Source organism: Zosterops lateralis (genome assembly GCF_965231275.1).
Source record: "Zosterops lateralis genome assembly, chromosome: Z".
Classification (NCBI taxonomy): Eukaryota; Metazoa; Chordata; class Aves; order Passeriformes; family Zosteropidae; genus Zosterops; species Zosterops lateralis.
In genome coordinates, this window is record NC_139800.1 from 44,318,992 (window position 1) to 44,331,648 (window position 12,657).

The following is a 12,657-nucleotide window of genomic DNA, read 5'->3' on the forward strand; positions in this document are numbered from 1 at the left end:
TCAATGAGAAAAAACTGTAATTCTTTGCAGAGTATCCTGTGAAATTGGAGGAACAAACTTCTTGATCTTGGAATGTGTAGGCAAAGCAAAATGAGACAGTACTTGCAAAACTGTACTGGCTTACAAGTGGATTGTCCTAGAACTTCTGTTCTGACCTTTATTTTCAATATGATGTCTTAATACTTTGCCTTTATTGTTTCCAGTTCCAGCTGCTGATCGAAGTTGCCTGGCCTCTGTTTATCTTCTTCATCCTGATCTCTGTAAGACTTTCATATCCGCCCTATGAGCAGCATGAATGTAAGTATCAAACAGAGCAGCTGCACCCAGAATGCTTGTTGTTTCATGTTTAGAACGTAATAATGCAGCTGGCAAGATGCAGAGACCAGTGGTTCCCTACTCCAGTCAGAAATCTGCAGGAGGGCTTCAAAACTCCTTTGCTTCCAACTCATGATCTGCAGTTAATTGATGATGTTGCTCCAGGACTACATGTTGCTGCTCTTTTTCTTGCTATTTCTCATTTTGCATTTATATTACCTGAGAATTTGCCGTACAACTCTGATATATCTGTAAAACTTGCACAGAACTCCAATTTTATTTTTCTTTTTTGATATGTGTGTGCGACTTAGCATAAAAGAATGCAGTTCTGGTCTCTAAGAAAGCAATCTTGTTTCCAGGTAGTAAAGTGCATTAATGTATCACATTAAAGAGCACAAGAGCAATTCCATCCCTTCTAATAATTACAGTGTCAGCTCTGCATCTAGTAGATTCAGCAGTCATACACTGCTGACAAAAAAAAAAAAAATCTGTTTTTCTCTTTGCACCGTAAATGAGCACATTTCTGCTTTTCTTTCAAAGGAAGTTTGTAGACCTCTCTAGTTGCCATTTGATTTAGGAAGCATGACTTGTTTATTAGCAACATCATGTTGTTTTACTGTGTTTGGTGACAGCTTCATACTGCAATTAACTGATAGTGGAAGGGCTCTCTGTTTATTTTTACTTAACCTGATTACTGCAATGTAAGGTTTAAGGGTCAGCAAAACATGTTTCTTAAGGGCCCCCTTAAGAAAGAGCCCTCTTTTTTAAAATAAGTAAAGAACTCCCTCTTACAGCACTTACCCTGTCTTTGCAGTCGCTGGGGCATTCTGTGCTGTTTGCTGGGTGTTCAAGCTGGTATCTTTAAAAGCTGAAGTGTTAGTGTTTGCAGTTTCCCATTACACTTTGGACTCTGCTGATCTCATGGATACTGCCTAACTCACTTTTTCCAGCACTCGACAGCATAGTTGAAGCTTCTTTAGGTTAAATCTCATACTTTACATGGAATTTGAGCTGCCTCTTCAGACTGAATGTTATGATGACATTAGCAGAGATACCTGTAATATAGACATGAAGCTGAAGAGAAGCAATAAGCACTCTCCTCAGCTTTTATAAATAACTAGTAACCTCAGTGATAATTAATTTCAGGTATGGCAGGGCTGTATATAAACTCAAACCTAGCAAGAGCTGTGATTTCATAGAATTACTTGGTTTGATCTTGCTAGAGAGTAGCCTTCTTGTAAAACATTGGGTCTGGCACCATGCCATAAGTACAGTTTTGAGTCTTTCACCTGTCATCCTTTTGCCTTCCCATTTGTCTTGACTGTTACTGCTTTGTCCGTCTTCTTATATTGTCCTCAGCAGTTATAGTGCACAAGGCATCTAGTAACTTTTAATTCACTTCTGTGGCTAATTCTTCTTAATTTTTTGAAAGCTTCTGTGAGTAGATTTCTGAACTGTGCTGTCTGGGTTGGTTTCACTGAATGTTCGCTTATGCTGAGAGATGGGGATGTGTTGTGAAGTGAAGCAGGTTTTGCTGAACTGTGAGCAGAGTTGGAAAAAATAAAGGCTTTTGGGTTGATGGCAAACTCTTTGGTAGCCCTGTGGATGCCTTAAGGGAAGTAGGATTGTTATCTGTAGTGGCAGTGTTGTGTACTGTTATGAAATCACTTGTAGGTAGTGCCTGATGATAGCAGTAACAGAGCTGTGTGCAAGCGTTTTGTAGCCTCCACATACCTTCAATATTTTAATGGTCATCATTTTCAACAAACAAGTAAAATTTTGTTTTCCTTCCTGGTTTAAGAAGAACCAAGAATTGGACTGTTGTCACGGCTTCTTGTTTCTAATGGCTTGGCTTAGTGTGAGGAAGTTTTCTCTTAAAACATGGAGGAACAATTAACTTTGAAGAGATATAGTTATGGGGCTTTTGCCAGACCAGTCAGGGAAGACATATTAGATTGCTATTGGGCCAGAGTGTTGTCTTGTTATGTAGAACTCTTCTTTTCTGTTCCCGTGACCCTTCAAAGTATTCAAAATGAAGTCTTTTGGCGGTGGCAGGGAGAGAATCTGACAAGAAGTAACAAATCTCTTCTGAAAAGCTAAATGTTTGCAGCAATGTAATTGAAAATTATGTGCTGTTGCACTCTTTTTCATGTATCTCATCTGATTTAAAACCAACAGATTACTGCTTTACTCTTGGAGAAACAGGTGTTACATGCATCACTGTGTGTGAGAAATTACCATAAACTCTTGTGTGCCATTCCTCTTTATACATTGCTCTGAACATTGTCTTGGAGTTCCTAACAATGTAAAATGAAAGGCATGGAGGACAGAGAGAGTGATTCTCTGGGAAATTTTACAAGAAGAATCTGAAAGTCTTAGAATTTTTCTTCTTTCTCCCTCCTCACTCTCTCCCCAAGCCCCTCTGCCAAAAAGAACAAAAAAGCAAAATGAAACAAAAGTCAGCCAGGTCAGGTAAAAAACTCTTCTATTTTAAACAGAGCAGTAGGAGCAAGAGTTCCCTGGGTACTGGAAAAAACAAACGCTTCCCTTAAGCATTCTTCTGCACAGAGTCCTTGGCTTTCTCCGGGGAGGGCTGATAAGATTCCCATCTTTCTTCAGCCACCCACATTAATCAGCCTTGCTGTAATTTGATATCTTTGATACTACTTCTTTCTTGGGCTTTGGTACTTTCATTTAGGTTGTGGAGGTAGGGAGCCAGCCCCTTGAGTGATTGCAGACATGCTGGAAGGATGAAGTGAGTACCAGAGGGGAGAGATCCTCAAAGTCTTGAGCTTTGAGATACTGGGGAAGGGGCATAACATTCCTCCAGGATCCCTTCCCTAGTGTGGGGGTGAGGAAGCAATATCATTGCAAAAAGCAGCCTAACAGCTTATGTAAGGTGCAGGATTATGCCTTTCTTCCCCAGTCATTGGGGGTATGGGATTTACAAGTATACAAGTGGCATATTGGTGTATGTCTGCCGTTAGTAGTTTGTTACTGCTTTGTTCTTAAACAGGATGTAAACTCTGGCCTATGACTTCACTAGTTCTTTAGTAGAAAGGTTTACACTTAAGTAAAAAGACTGGAAAGAGCAGTATGGAGAGTCTAATACAAGCTCAGTCCTTCTTAGTGTTGGCTGTTCTGCTCTTTCATAGCTCTTTGGGGCAATAACCAGTGCAGGGTTAGCACTGCTGTTCAAATGCAATGCTGTGTAGTAGAGGTTTTTATCATGTGTTTGTCTCCTAACTCCTGTGTTTCTGTTCTAGGTCACTTTCCAAATAAAGCAATGCCTTCAGCAGGAACCTTGCCATGGATACAGGGGATCATCTGCAATGCCAACAACCCATGTTTCCGCTACCCAACTCCTGGGGAATCCCCTGGTATTGTTGGAAACTTCAATGCCTCTATGTGAGTCTGTCTACTTTTGCTTACTCTCTGTTCTTGGGGAAACATGGGGGAAAGGGATATTTGGAAGTCACCTATCACTTGTGAAATCTTACACTATGAGAGTTTTGTAACTTCTGCCACTTCTGAAGTACCAGATTCTTCAGTTACCAAGTTTATAGAGACTAGCAGACAGCTGGTAAGTATCCAAAATTCCCATGTCCAAGCACCTGAAGCTCTTGGTGAGTGAAACACTTTGCCTTGGGTAAGGACTGAGTTCATTCTCTTACCTGGGCTCAGAATTTGACCCATAAAAAGTAAGGCTTTTTAAGATGCTCTTTTTTCAAACCATCATTTTCCCTAGTTAATGAACCTCTGAACAGTGTAGAGTGAGAGGCAATTGAGCAGGTTTAGGGAATACTCCTGATGTTGATTATCTATTACTGGTTAACATGATGCAGGAAGCACAGTTTATGGCCAGCTTTCCTATGCCTTGCCTTACTTGCTACATTCATGGTGTCAGGAAGGATAGGCTTAATGCAGAGTATAAAGTGTCTAGAATCTGGAGAAGCATTTGAAAGGAGCAAGGATATTCTTAAATTGTGCTTCTAAGAAGCAGCAGTTTATAGGCAGAAAGCCCTCTCCATCCTGGTCCTAAAAGTGCTTTCAAATATATGATATTCCCAGTGTAACTTGGATTGGCCCTGCATTAGCAGACATCTTTTATTAGGCTCCTTGGTTTGTCATTGTCATTTGTCAGGGTAGTCATTGAAGAGTGTTTTGTACTAGACTGATATAACTAAAGGGGGTAAAGTTTGGAATTGGTATGGAAAACTGTATCTGTGGATGGTGGCTCACAGAGGCTGATGACTGCTTAGTTGTTTTTCTGTTTTCCTGCAGTGTTTCCCGCCTGTTCTCGGATGCCAGGAGGTTACTGTTGTACAGCCAACAGGACACAAGTATAAAGGATGTCCAGAAGGTCCTGGAAAAACTACGCAGATTGGGAAATTCCTCTGGCTTAGGTAACAGCCTGATAGTCAATATCTGGTATTTCTGACTGGCTAATTCCATGTGCATGTAAATTTCAGGAATGTGTGTGATTATAACTTACAGTTTATCAAGCCTTTTCCAATCCTGCAGAAGTACCTTAAGCTTTTCCAGTGTCAGAGCTTTGTGTGCTCTTTAATTTATTTGTTGGAAGGAAAGAGGTGTGGTGTGTATTGCCAAGAACAGCAGCTGTTTTGGATGTGAAATTATAATCCTGGGCACGCTGAAGTTAGTCAAAGTGCTTGTTTTCTCAAAGGAGCCGAAGTACTGTGTCTTTTTGGAAAGCAATAGTTATTTTGATATTTTGTGAAGCAGTGAACACAATGTAGCTACGATTTAATGTTCTACCCCCTGAGCTTCAGAGGGAGCTGTGCTGGAAGAACACAGATGGGGAAAAGCTGATGTTGGCCTCCAATTTACAAACTGAAAGCTGGTTATTATCTGACAGTAAAATATCTGTTTCCTTTCTGGTTTGTTGTTGTTGTTGTTCCTGTATCACTGTTTGGTGTAGTATACTCTGATATTGTCTGGCAGGATTTGACAGGGTACAAAAGAAAACTGTCTAGGGGGCTTTCACAGCCCTATTTCCTATGAAAAATTGGAATCCTCCCATTCTTAGCTTGTGTGAGAAGATGGTGTGCCTTCCTGTCCTGTGCAGATGAGTGAGTGACTAGTGTGAGATCACATGGGAAGCTTGCAGCAGAGCTGGGATGTGAAAGAGCTCTGTTCAGTCTCAGGAAATGTGGCAGTCTCTTGCTATTGCTGGGTTTCTCTGACATGGCACCTTGTAAAAGTTTTTTGGCATGTTCGTCCCTGAAAGATTATCTGTCTTGGCTGCTGTGTTAATGTAGCATGTGTCTAGTGGAGGCAATGGAAAGTAATGGTTTAGAAAGACATACAGCAGGGAAATACATAAGGGAGCACACCCACTGAGGGTCTTTACCTACAGCCTTTTTGCAGCATGTAGAGCAGCAGAGGTAGTATTTTAGTGTTTTGTGAAAATTGTCCTTAGTTCTTCTTAGCTCTCATCGTTTGAGGATGGCTCAGACAGGCTGCAGGAAGAAAAATATCTGACTTGGTATGATGTGAGTAGTGTCACATGTGTACTGAGCACACTTAAAACAGAGATGGTGTTTTTACATTCTTTTGTGGTGCTCAGTACATTGCAGGTCACCTTGGAATAATCTGTACTGTTAGTGACAGGTTGGCAGGTATGTGCTGAATGTGTGTACAGACATGGACTATGCAAGGTCTTGGATATTTTACCCCCCTCTCTCCCCTTCAGGGTTGTGCAGAATTCTGATGTGATCAGATCTGCATGTAATACTTATTGTGGTCTACTGACTCTGACCCTTAGTTGATATTTGTGTATAAGGGACACTCCTCCTTGCTGAGGAGCTCAGTATCCATATCACCAGGCCTCTTCTGTTTTTACTGAGAGGACTGGTGAGTGGCATTCTCATGCTTTTAGCTAAATCTGCTGCAGCTTCAGAGGGGAGAGAATGCAGAGTGAACCCTTAGTGCAGAGATGGGCACATACTGAGCACAGCCAAAATGAGTTAGGATGACTATTTCCCAGGGAGGAGTTTAATACTAGTTTTCATGGATATCTTCAGTTGTTTGGTTTGATTTGCTGGGAACAAGCTCTCTCCATCAGAATGACAGATATTATTGTTACTGGTTTTACACTTCTAGTAGTAGTATTTTATTCTTTACTACTACTTTTACAGTTTTATTGGTGAGTTAACTTTTCCTAAGAGTTACTACACCAATAGATCTTGCTGTGGTGTTTTTATATTGAGACATGCGTTGAATGTCAGACATGGACATTTACAAGAACACATATCAAAGCCATAAGATGAAGTTCTTGCTGCTGGGAAAGTCTGAGGGGAAGGATTGATTCCGAGAAAAGTTTTGCGTATGGAATACTATACAAGCTGAAAGTCAGAAGGCTCATATTTCTCCATACTTAAAGACTACTGGACTGACTGCAAAAACAGTCATCACAGGCCCAGTCATCACAGATTATATTTCAAATGTGTAATCAAAAAATCAAACCTCTGTGTCATTAGAATGACAGAATGTCCATTGTTGGTAAGGGTTTTGGAGAACAAAGCCTGTTTGTCTTTCTCATGCTCATTTACAAACCCATCCAGCTTGTTGGACCCTGCTGCCCACTCCTTGGCTGTGTGATTCATTCTCTGACAGCATGCATGAAACAGCATCCTCTAATCTTAGAAGCACTCGTGTATTTATACTTAGCCATGTGTAGAATTCTGTGAAAGGAAGGTCAGCTCTCAGTTGCTGTTGACGGTGAGGTGTGAGAGATGCAAATCCTCTTCATTCAGGAGCATTTCCTCCAGTGTCTCTGGGAACATAAGGAGACAGTAGGAGTGGATGTCACATGTAAGTGCACCACCCTGCCTGAAAGCACTGTCTTTATACATATGTTTCCCCCAGTAGCAGGAGGGTTAACTATCGATAAGCTAATGATTGAAAACGTTGTAGTATCCTATCCTGTGTGTTTTAATTCTGGCCTGGACCTGAAGCCATGTGAATTGGTGGTGCAGACAGGTGCAACTCGGCAGCTTCCCCAGTGGGATGGACTGTATGCTCCTTGATGTGTGACATGGACTCTGTTGGAGTGTCTGCAACTCCCTTCTGCTGTCACACACTCTTCCTACTACTTCCTGATGATTTTGAAACAGGCCTCCAGGAGTTGATCTCTCATTGCTAGCATGTAAATTGGAGCTAATGCTAGTCATGCAGAGCATTCATGTCTGTATTTGGCTTCTGATATCTGAATCTGTTCAGGGAGTATTTGCCAAAGTCCTTTCACTTGAACCTTCTTTAAAATAGCCCTCACGAACTAATGTTCAAGGTGTGACTCTTAGTCATCTGATCTGAAGTTAGGCGTGAGCTGAACCTTGGGGACAAGAGACCTACTTAAGGTGGCAGGTTGCTCACATTGCTTGCACAGGTATGTGCAAAACAGTGCCTTAATTGAAGACTAGGTAGGATACAAAGGTTTTGTTCAGGCCACACTGTTCACTTATTCCACCAGGCTTTGTATCTTAGGCATTTCTTCATAAGGTAGGGGATAACTCCTCATAACAGGGCTGTTTGTGCAGGAGTTTGAGGAGGAACAGCAGAGAAGAGCGCTCTGTTAGAGAGAAAGGTGTTGTCAGTAGGGAACAGTCCAATATTGCTTCATGTAGCACCTTTTTTTGCCAGGGTGCTAGGATAAAGGGCTAAGTGCTGGTGTGAAGGAGTTCAGCATATGCAGCTGTTGTGTTCTATGGCCACTGCTGTTGTATGGCTGCTTCCAGTAAGCCCTGAGCAGCGAAATCTACGTGCAGGCACACACATATGATAACATAATCAATTTTGGAGGGAGGTACCAGGTGCCCTCTCTGTTCCCACTTGTTACATCTCTGTCCAGTGATGTCACCAAGGTCTTTAACACCCATGATAAGGCAGAGTGCAAATCAGTACAGAGAGTCAAAGACCTTAGTGACGGCACTTTCAAGAGCATAACACGGCTGCCGGGAATGCCAGCTGCAGTAGGTTTGGGTTGCTGCTTGCAGGCACTGAATTTGCAGCTGGCCTCAGTGCCATTTTATCAGCTAAGGGTTTGCAAGAAATAAGCTTTTCTTCTGTTTTGAAAGATGGAGATACAGCTTGCTATTGACTCTGAGGCACGCTTTATTTTTTCCTTCTCTCTACAAGACGCCAAAATACTTTGTTCTGCAGTGCCACAGGGCAATAAATTAACAGGTATAATGAAAACCATCTTCTTTGGTTGTTGCTGAAAGTTGCAGATGTAACTCAGACTGGCTAGCATTTACTGCATTGCTCTTAGTTTTCAGTGATCCCAGAGGGCATGTTTCTATTTTTCTTGAAGCCAACCCAACTAAACAAAAATGGAGCAATGAAATAGAGGGAAACAAACATCGCCTAAGAAATTGCATCATATCTTGGGCTATTATTCCACATGGGCCCTGCCTGTCCCAGTTGTTTGCTGGATTAGCATTGCTTGTGGTGGAAGAGACAAACATCAGCTGGGTGGCATTCTTTGCTGATGTTGCACTCTACTGCACAGAGATGTTCAGATTGAATGAGTTTGCAGCCTGTTTGGTCAGTGCTATAAGTGCTTCTTTATTTAACAGGTAAAGGATGGTAGAGGGCTTGACCTAAAGAACAGCCTTCGTAGAGGTTTTCTGGTGGCTTGTGTATTACCATATGATTACAGGGTTCTCAGGGAAACAGGATGTCATACATTATCTGCTAGGTGACATTAAGGTGATGGCTAACTCCCTCCTCAGTGTCTTGTCCCTAACAAAATTAAACCTACGCCCTCAAGCTAAACATTCAGATTGATTCTTACACCTGCCTACGCCTGCCTAATTAAACTGGTGTCCTCCCTGACTTGCTCTGGAAAGAATCTTAATAAAAACCAGCCAGGCTAGAATGAAGACTAGCAAACCATATGTCCAGGTGGCCTTCATGCCCAGAAACACCTGCAAACACCAGTTGTGGCAGGGTAGCATTCCTGTTGCTGCGCATAAATACACATCCACATCTGGGTTCCCTGATAGTGTGCGCCACAATGGCATTCAGGTCTTTGCATTTACTTTAGGTCAGGAGAAAAGTGTTGCCAAAAATGCTGCCCTGTGGTGTCAGTAGAGAGATCTGGATTTATTGGGGTAGGTAAGAAGGCTACTTTACCTTTGTGTTTTCAGTACCAGTTACCTTGCAATAGCCCTTAGCAGAATGCCCTAGGGCATTCCTGGCTGCTACTACCTCCCAGCCCAAAACATCCGTCCAGGAAGGGGAGTCTGGGATTGTGTGGGAAGCATTGTGATTCCTGCTGTGGTCAGATGCAGCCTGTCCCAGTGAGCAAGCAGAAGAAGTTGCCAATGGGTGCTTGGGTTGCACAAAGATTGTGGTGTGCCATGTTGGTTAGGTAGGAGATTCGGGTACACATGGCAGTTTTCCCGCATTTGCCGAATTAATTTTTTTCCTCAAGTCTCTGTGCTGCTGAACAGGTACATACATGAATGCCCTTAGAATTGGGGTTTTTTTAGGTATATGAAAATTGTTTAGGCAACTGCAGATCTTCTGGAAAAACATTTCCAAAACCTTCTTCGAAGGGCACTTTTAAGTTGCTTACTACAAGTTGTGGACAAAGTCTCTCTGTGAATCCAATCGGTCTGTTATTTTTTTCTGTCCTCAACTGAAACTGAGAGGCTGGCAGTCGAGATAGGCAAAGGTAGAAAAGATTTCTTATGGCTGCATTTGTCCCAGGTTTTTTATTGGGTAGTTAGGTATATAGCTTTAATTAGTTAGGTGGCATGATATTTGCATAATTCAGAAAATAGCGTCATGTAGGTACAATATAATTAGATACGGAATTATCACTTTCAATAGAGCCTGCTTCTGCTTTCCTTATTATTTGGATGACAAGGATGTCATTAAACTCATAAAATTTTCTTAATTGAGGTCAAGGTACAAAAGTCTGCTGTACTTTAAAATCTGTTTCCAAGAGAATCATACTTGTTTTCCATGGAATTGTTCATGAACAGTTGTTACTATATGACTTTGCTTAGAGGCTGAGATGAGTAAAAGCATACAGCATAATGTATATTGCCGTATTCTGATTCTGTAGAACTGGGCTTTCTCTTTTTGTCTAAACCTCCTTTGTACAGGGATACCTTTGAAGACAGAAGTTTAGGATTATGCCAGCTTGGATTCCAGGTAGATGTGTATGGATTCGATAGAGCAAGGCTGAAATCTCTTTGAATGTGGAATTGAAAAACCGTATGCAGTGTTATGTTTAATATGGCCTTGCTGTAGTGTCTGAACTGCACTAGGTGACAAGAGCTTGAGAAAAACATTTCTGAGAATCCTGTTGCAGAAGATTGTGTGAAACCTGTTTAAAAAACACAAGGAAAACTGCAAACTTGTCAGTATAAGGCTGCACTGGCCGCATGGTTCCTTCAGAACCAGCTAACCTGATGGTGCCGGTGAATGGTTTTGACTGCGTGCAGGGGAGTCAACAGCACTGATAACTGCAATTAGCAACAGAGCTATTCCAGTAGATACCACATTGCAATTTCGTAGTTTCCTTCACCTTTATCTCTCTTAACTTGTCTAGATAAAGACACAATGATAAAGAAAACAAGATTTGCTTACTGTACTTATCACTAATTAGTATTAGTGTGTGCTGCAGAGGTAGGACCATCTTTAAAAGTTCTGGGTGTTTTCTTTAGTCTTTAGCCTTGTCTGTCAACATTGACTTTTATTTTAAACCAGCTAATAAAGTGGAGATTGTTAGGTGAACCGTTAAACCCCTCACACTTTGCTATTACTTCCCTCTTTGTATGTAGCTTTGTCAGTACAGCTTGTTAATGTCGGGACTATGTTGCCAAAACTTAGGCCATGTTAGCTTCAATTTGCATTTGTTTTCTGTTTTCAACTTTGGCAAATTCTGCATTTTTGTTCTTTGACTTATCTTGAAAAATTACCCTATTTGTGGAAGATTGCACTGGGTTTATTTAAGCTACAGTCTGAGGTGGGTTGAGACAGCAGGATAGAGACTTTCCACATTGGGCTTAGTGTTAGTAGTCCCTTAGGAAATTTGTAACACTGTTATCTGATGAAAAGTTCAGCTTTCTCAGGGGATTTCTGTGGGCCTGAGCTCTCATGAGAGTGGAGATTATGAAATTGCCCCATTTGGAAAAAGCCCTGTACACTTGTGTTTGATTGGTACTGAGGCCAGAGTACCTAATTTGGGTCTGACCTCCCATATCTCTCAAGTTAATATTCAGCTTTGGAACTGTCTTTAGTAATAATACATTTTATCTTCAGCATGCATTACAAACACTTATTACCTAATTTTTACAGCATTCCTGTGAGCTAAATAAATAAACAGCTGCCCTCATACTGAAACACAGTAGGATGTGGCAGTTTTCAATGCAGTCAGGATGCAATAAAACCTGATGGCTTTTAAAAAAATGTTGATGGTCAATCAAGTTCTTTTTTACACAGTCAAGAGGACAGAGCACTGCTTGCCTGATTTTTTTTTTTTTTTTTTTGAGAATCCATGGCAGTCTTTCATGTTCTATTTAAATATTTTTGGTCATAAAATAAGTGAGTTCTAATTCCAGGATTGCGACTAAAATGGAGCAAAATATTCTGCACCTGTTGCTGAATTTCATTGCAGCTTCATTAATACGTGACATTCTCCACTTCCAACCCTAGAGTGTTCTTGCTGTTGCTGTGTTTCATTTAGTAGTTGTGAATTATTTGAAATATGTTTTTAATTTTCTTTATGGATTTTATGCTTACACCTTCGTATGTTTTATTTTCAAAATTTCAGTGGAAAAGTCCATTGAATTAAATGCAACAGCTACAGAATTTTAAAAAAATAGGCATATGCTTATGTATTTACTGAGGGTCAATAATTAACAGAGTTTGTTAAAGCTACATATTGCTTAGGCCTATGTATCAAGAATCCTTAGCTGATAAAAAATTGGTGTAGCTCTGAACATTTAGTGGAATGTAGTTCATCTATTAGTTGAAGATCTTGCCCTAGCTTTCTTTTTTTATGCTGACCTGGCAGTACCGTGTGGGGGAGATTCATGCTGTTCTGTGACAAATATGCTCTGTAAACAGCCAGTTTCCTTCCCTTTCCGATTCAGCTTCAGTTTTAAGAATGGTGCAATGAAACACCCTTTACAAGGATTTAAAATAAGATCCTTTCCTGTGAGGTTTGGTGTTTTGTGGTGGGTGTTTTTTTTGCCCTCCCTGAACCTTTCTGTTCTTCTAAACATATTTTTAGAGGAACATACTACCTCAGGTAGTATTTAGATGCATTTTTCTTGACATTATCTGAAGGTTTATGTAACC

At 40.9% G+C, this 12,657-nt stretch overlaps 1 protein-coding gene across 3 annotated transcripts in view; it reads left to right on the forward strand.

The window, feature by feature from the left end:
• Positions 1–12,657, forward strand: part of ABCA1 (ATP binding cassette subfamily A member 1) — an 81,786-nt gene that overhangs the window by 11,480 nt on the left and 57,649 nt on the right. For all 3 annotated transcript variants that reach the window (XM_083882981.1, XM_083882980.1, XM_083882982.1), the window contains exons 3-5: positions 204–297; positions 3,582–3,723; positions 4,600–4,721. In XM_083882981.1, coding sequence (XP_083739107.1) covers positions 204–297; positions 3,582–3,723; positions 4,600–4,721 — 358 coding nt within the window. The remainder of the gene's footprint in view (positions 1–203; positions 298–3,581; positions 3,724–4,599; positions 4,722–12,657) is intronic.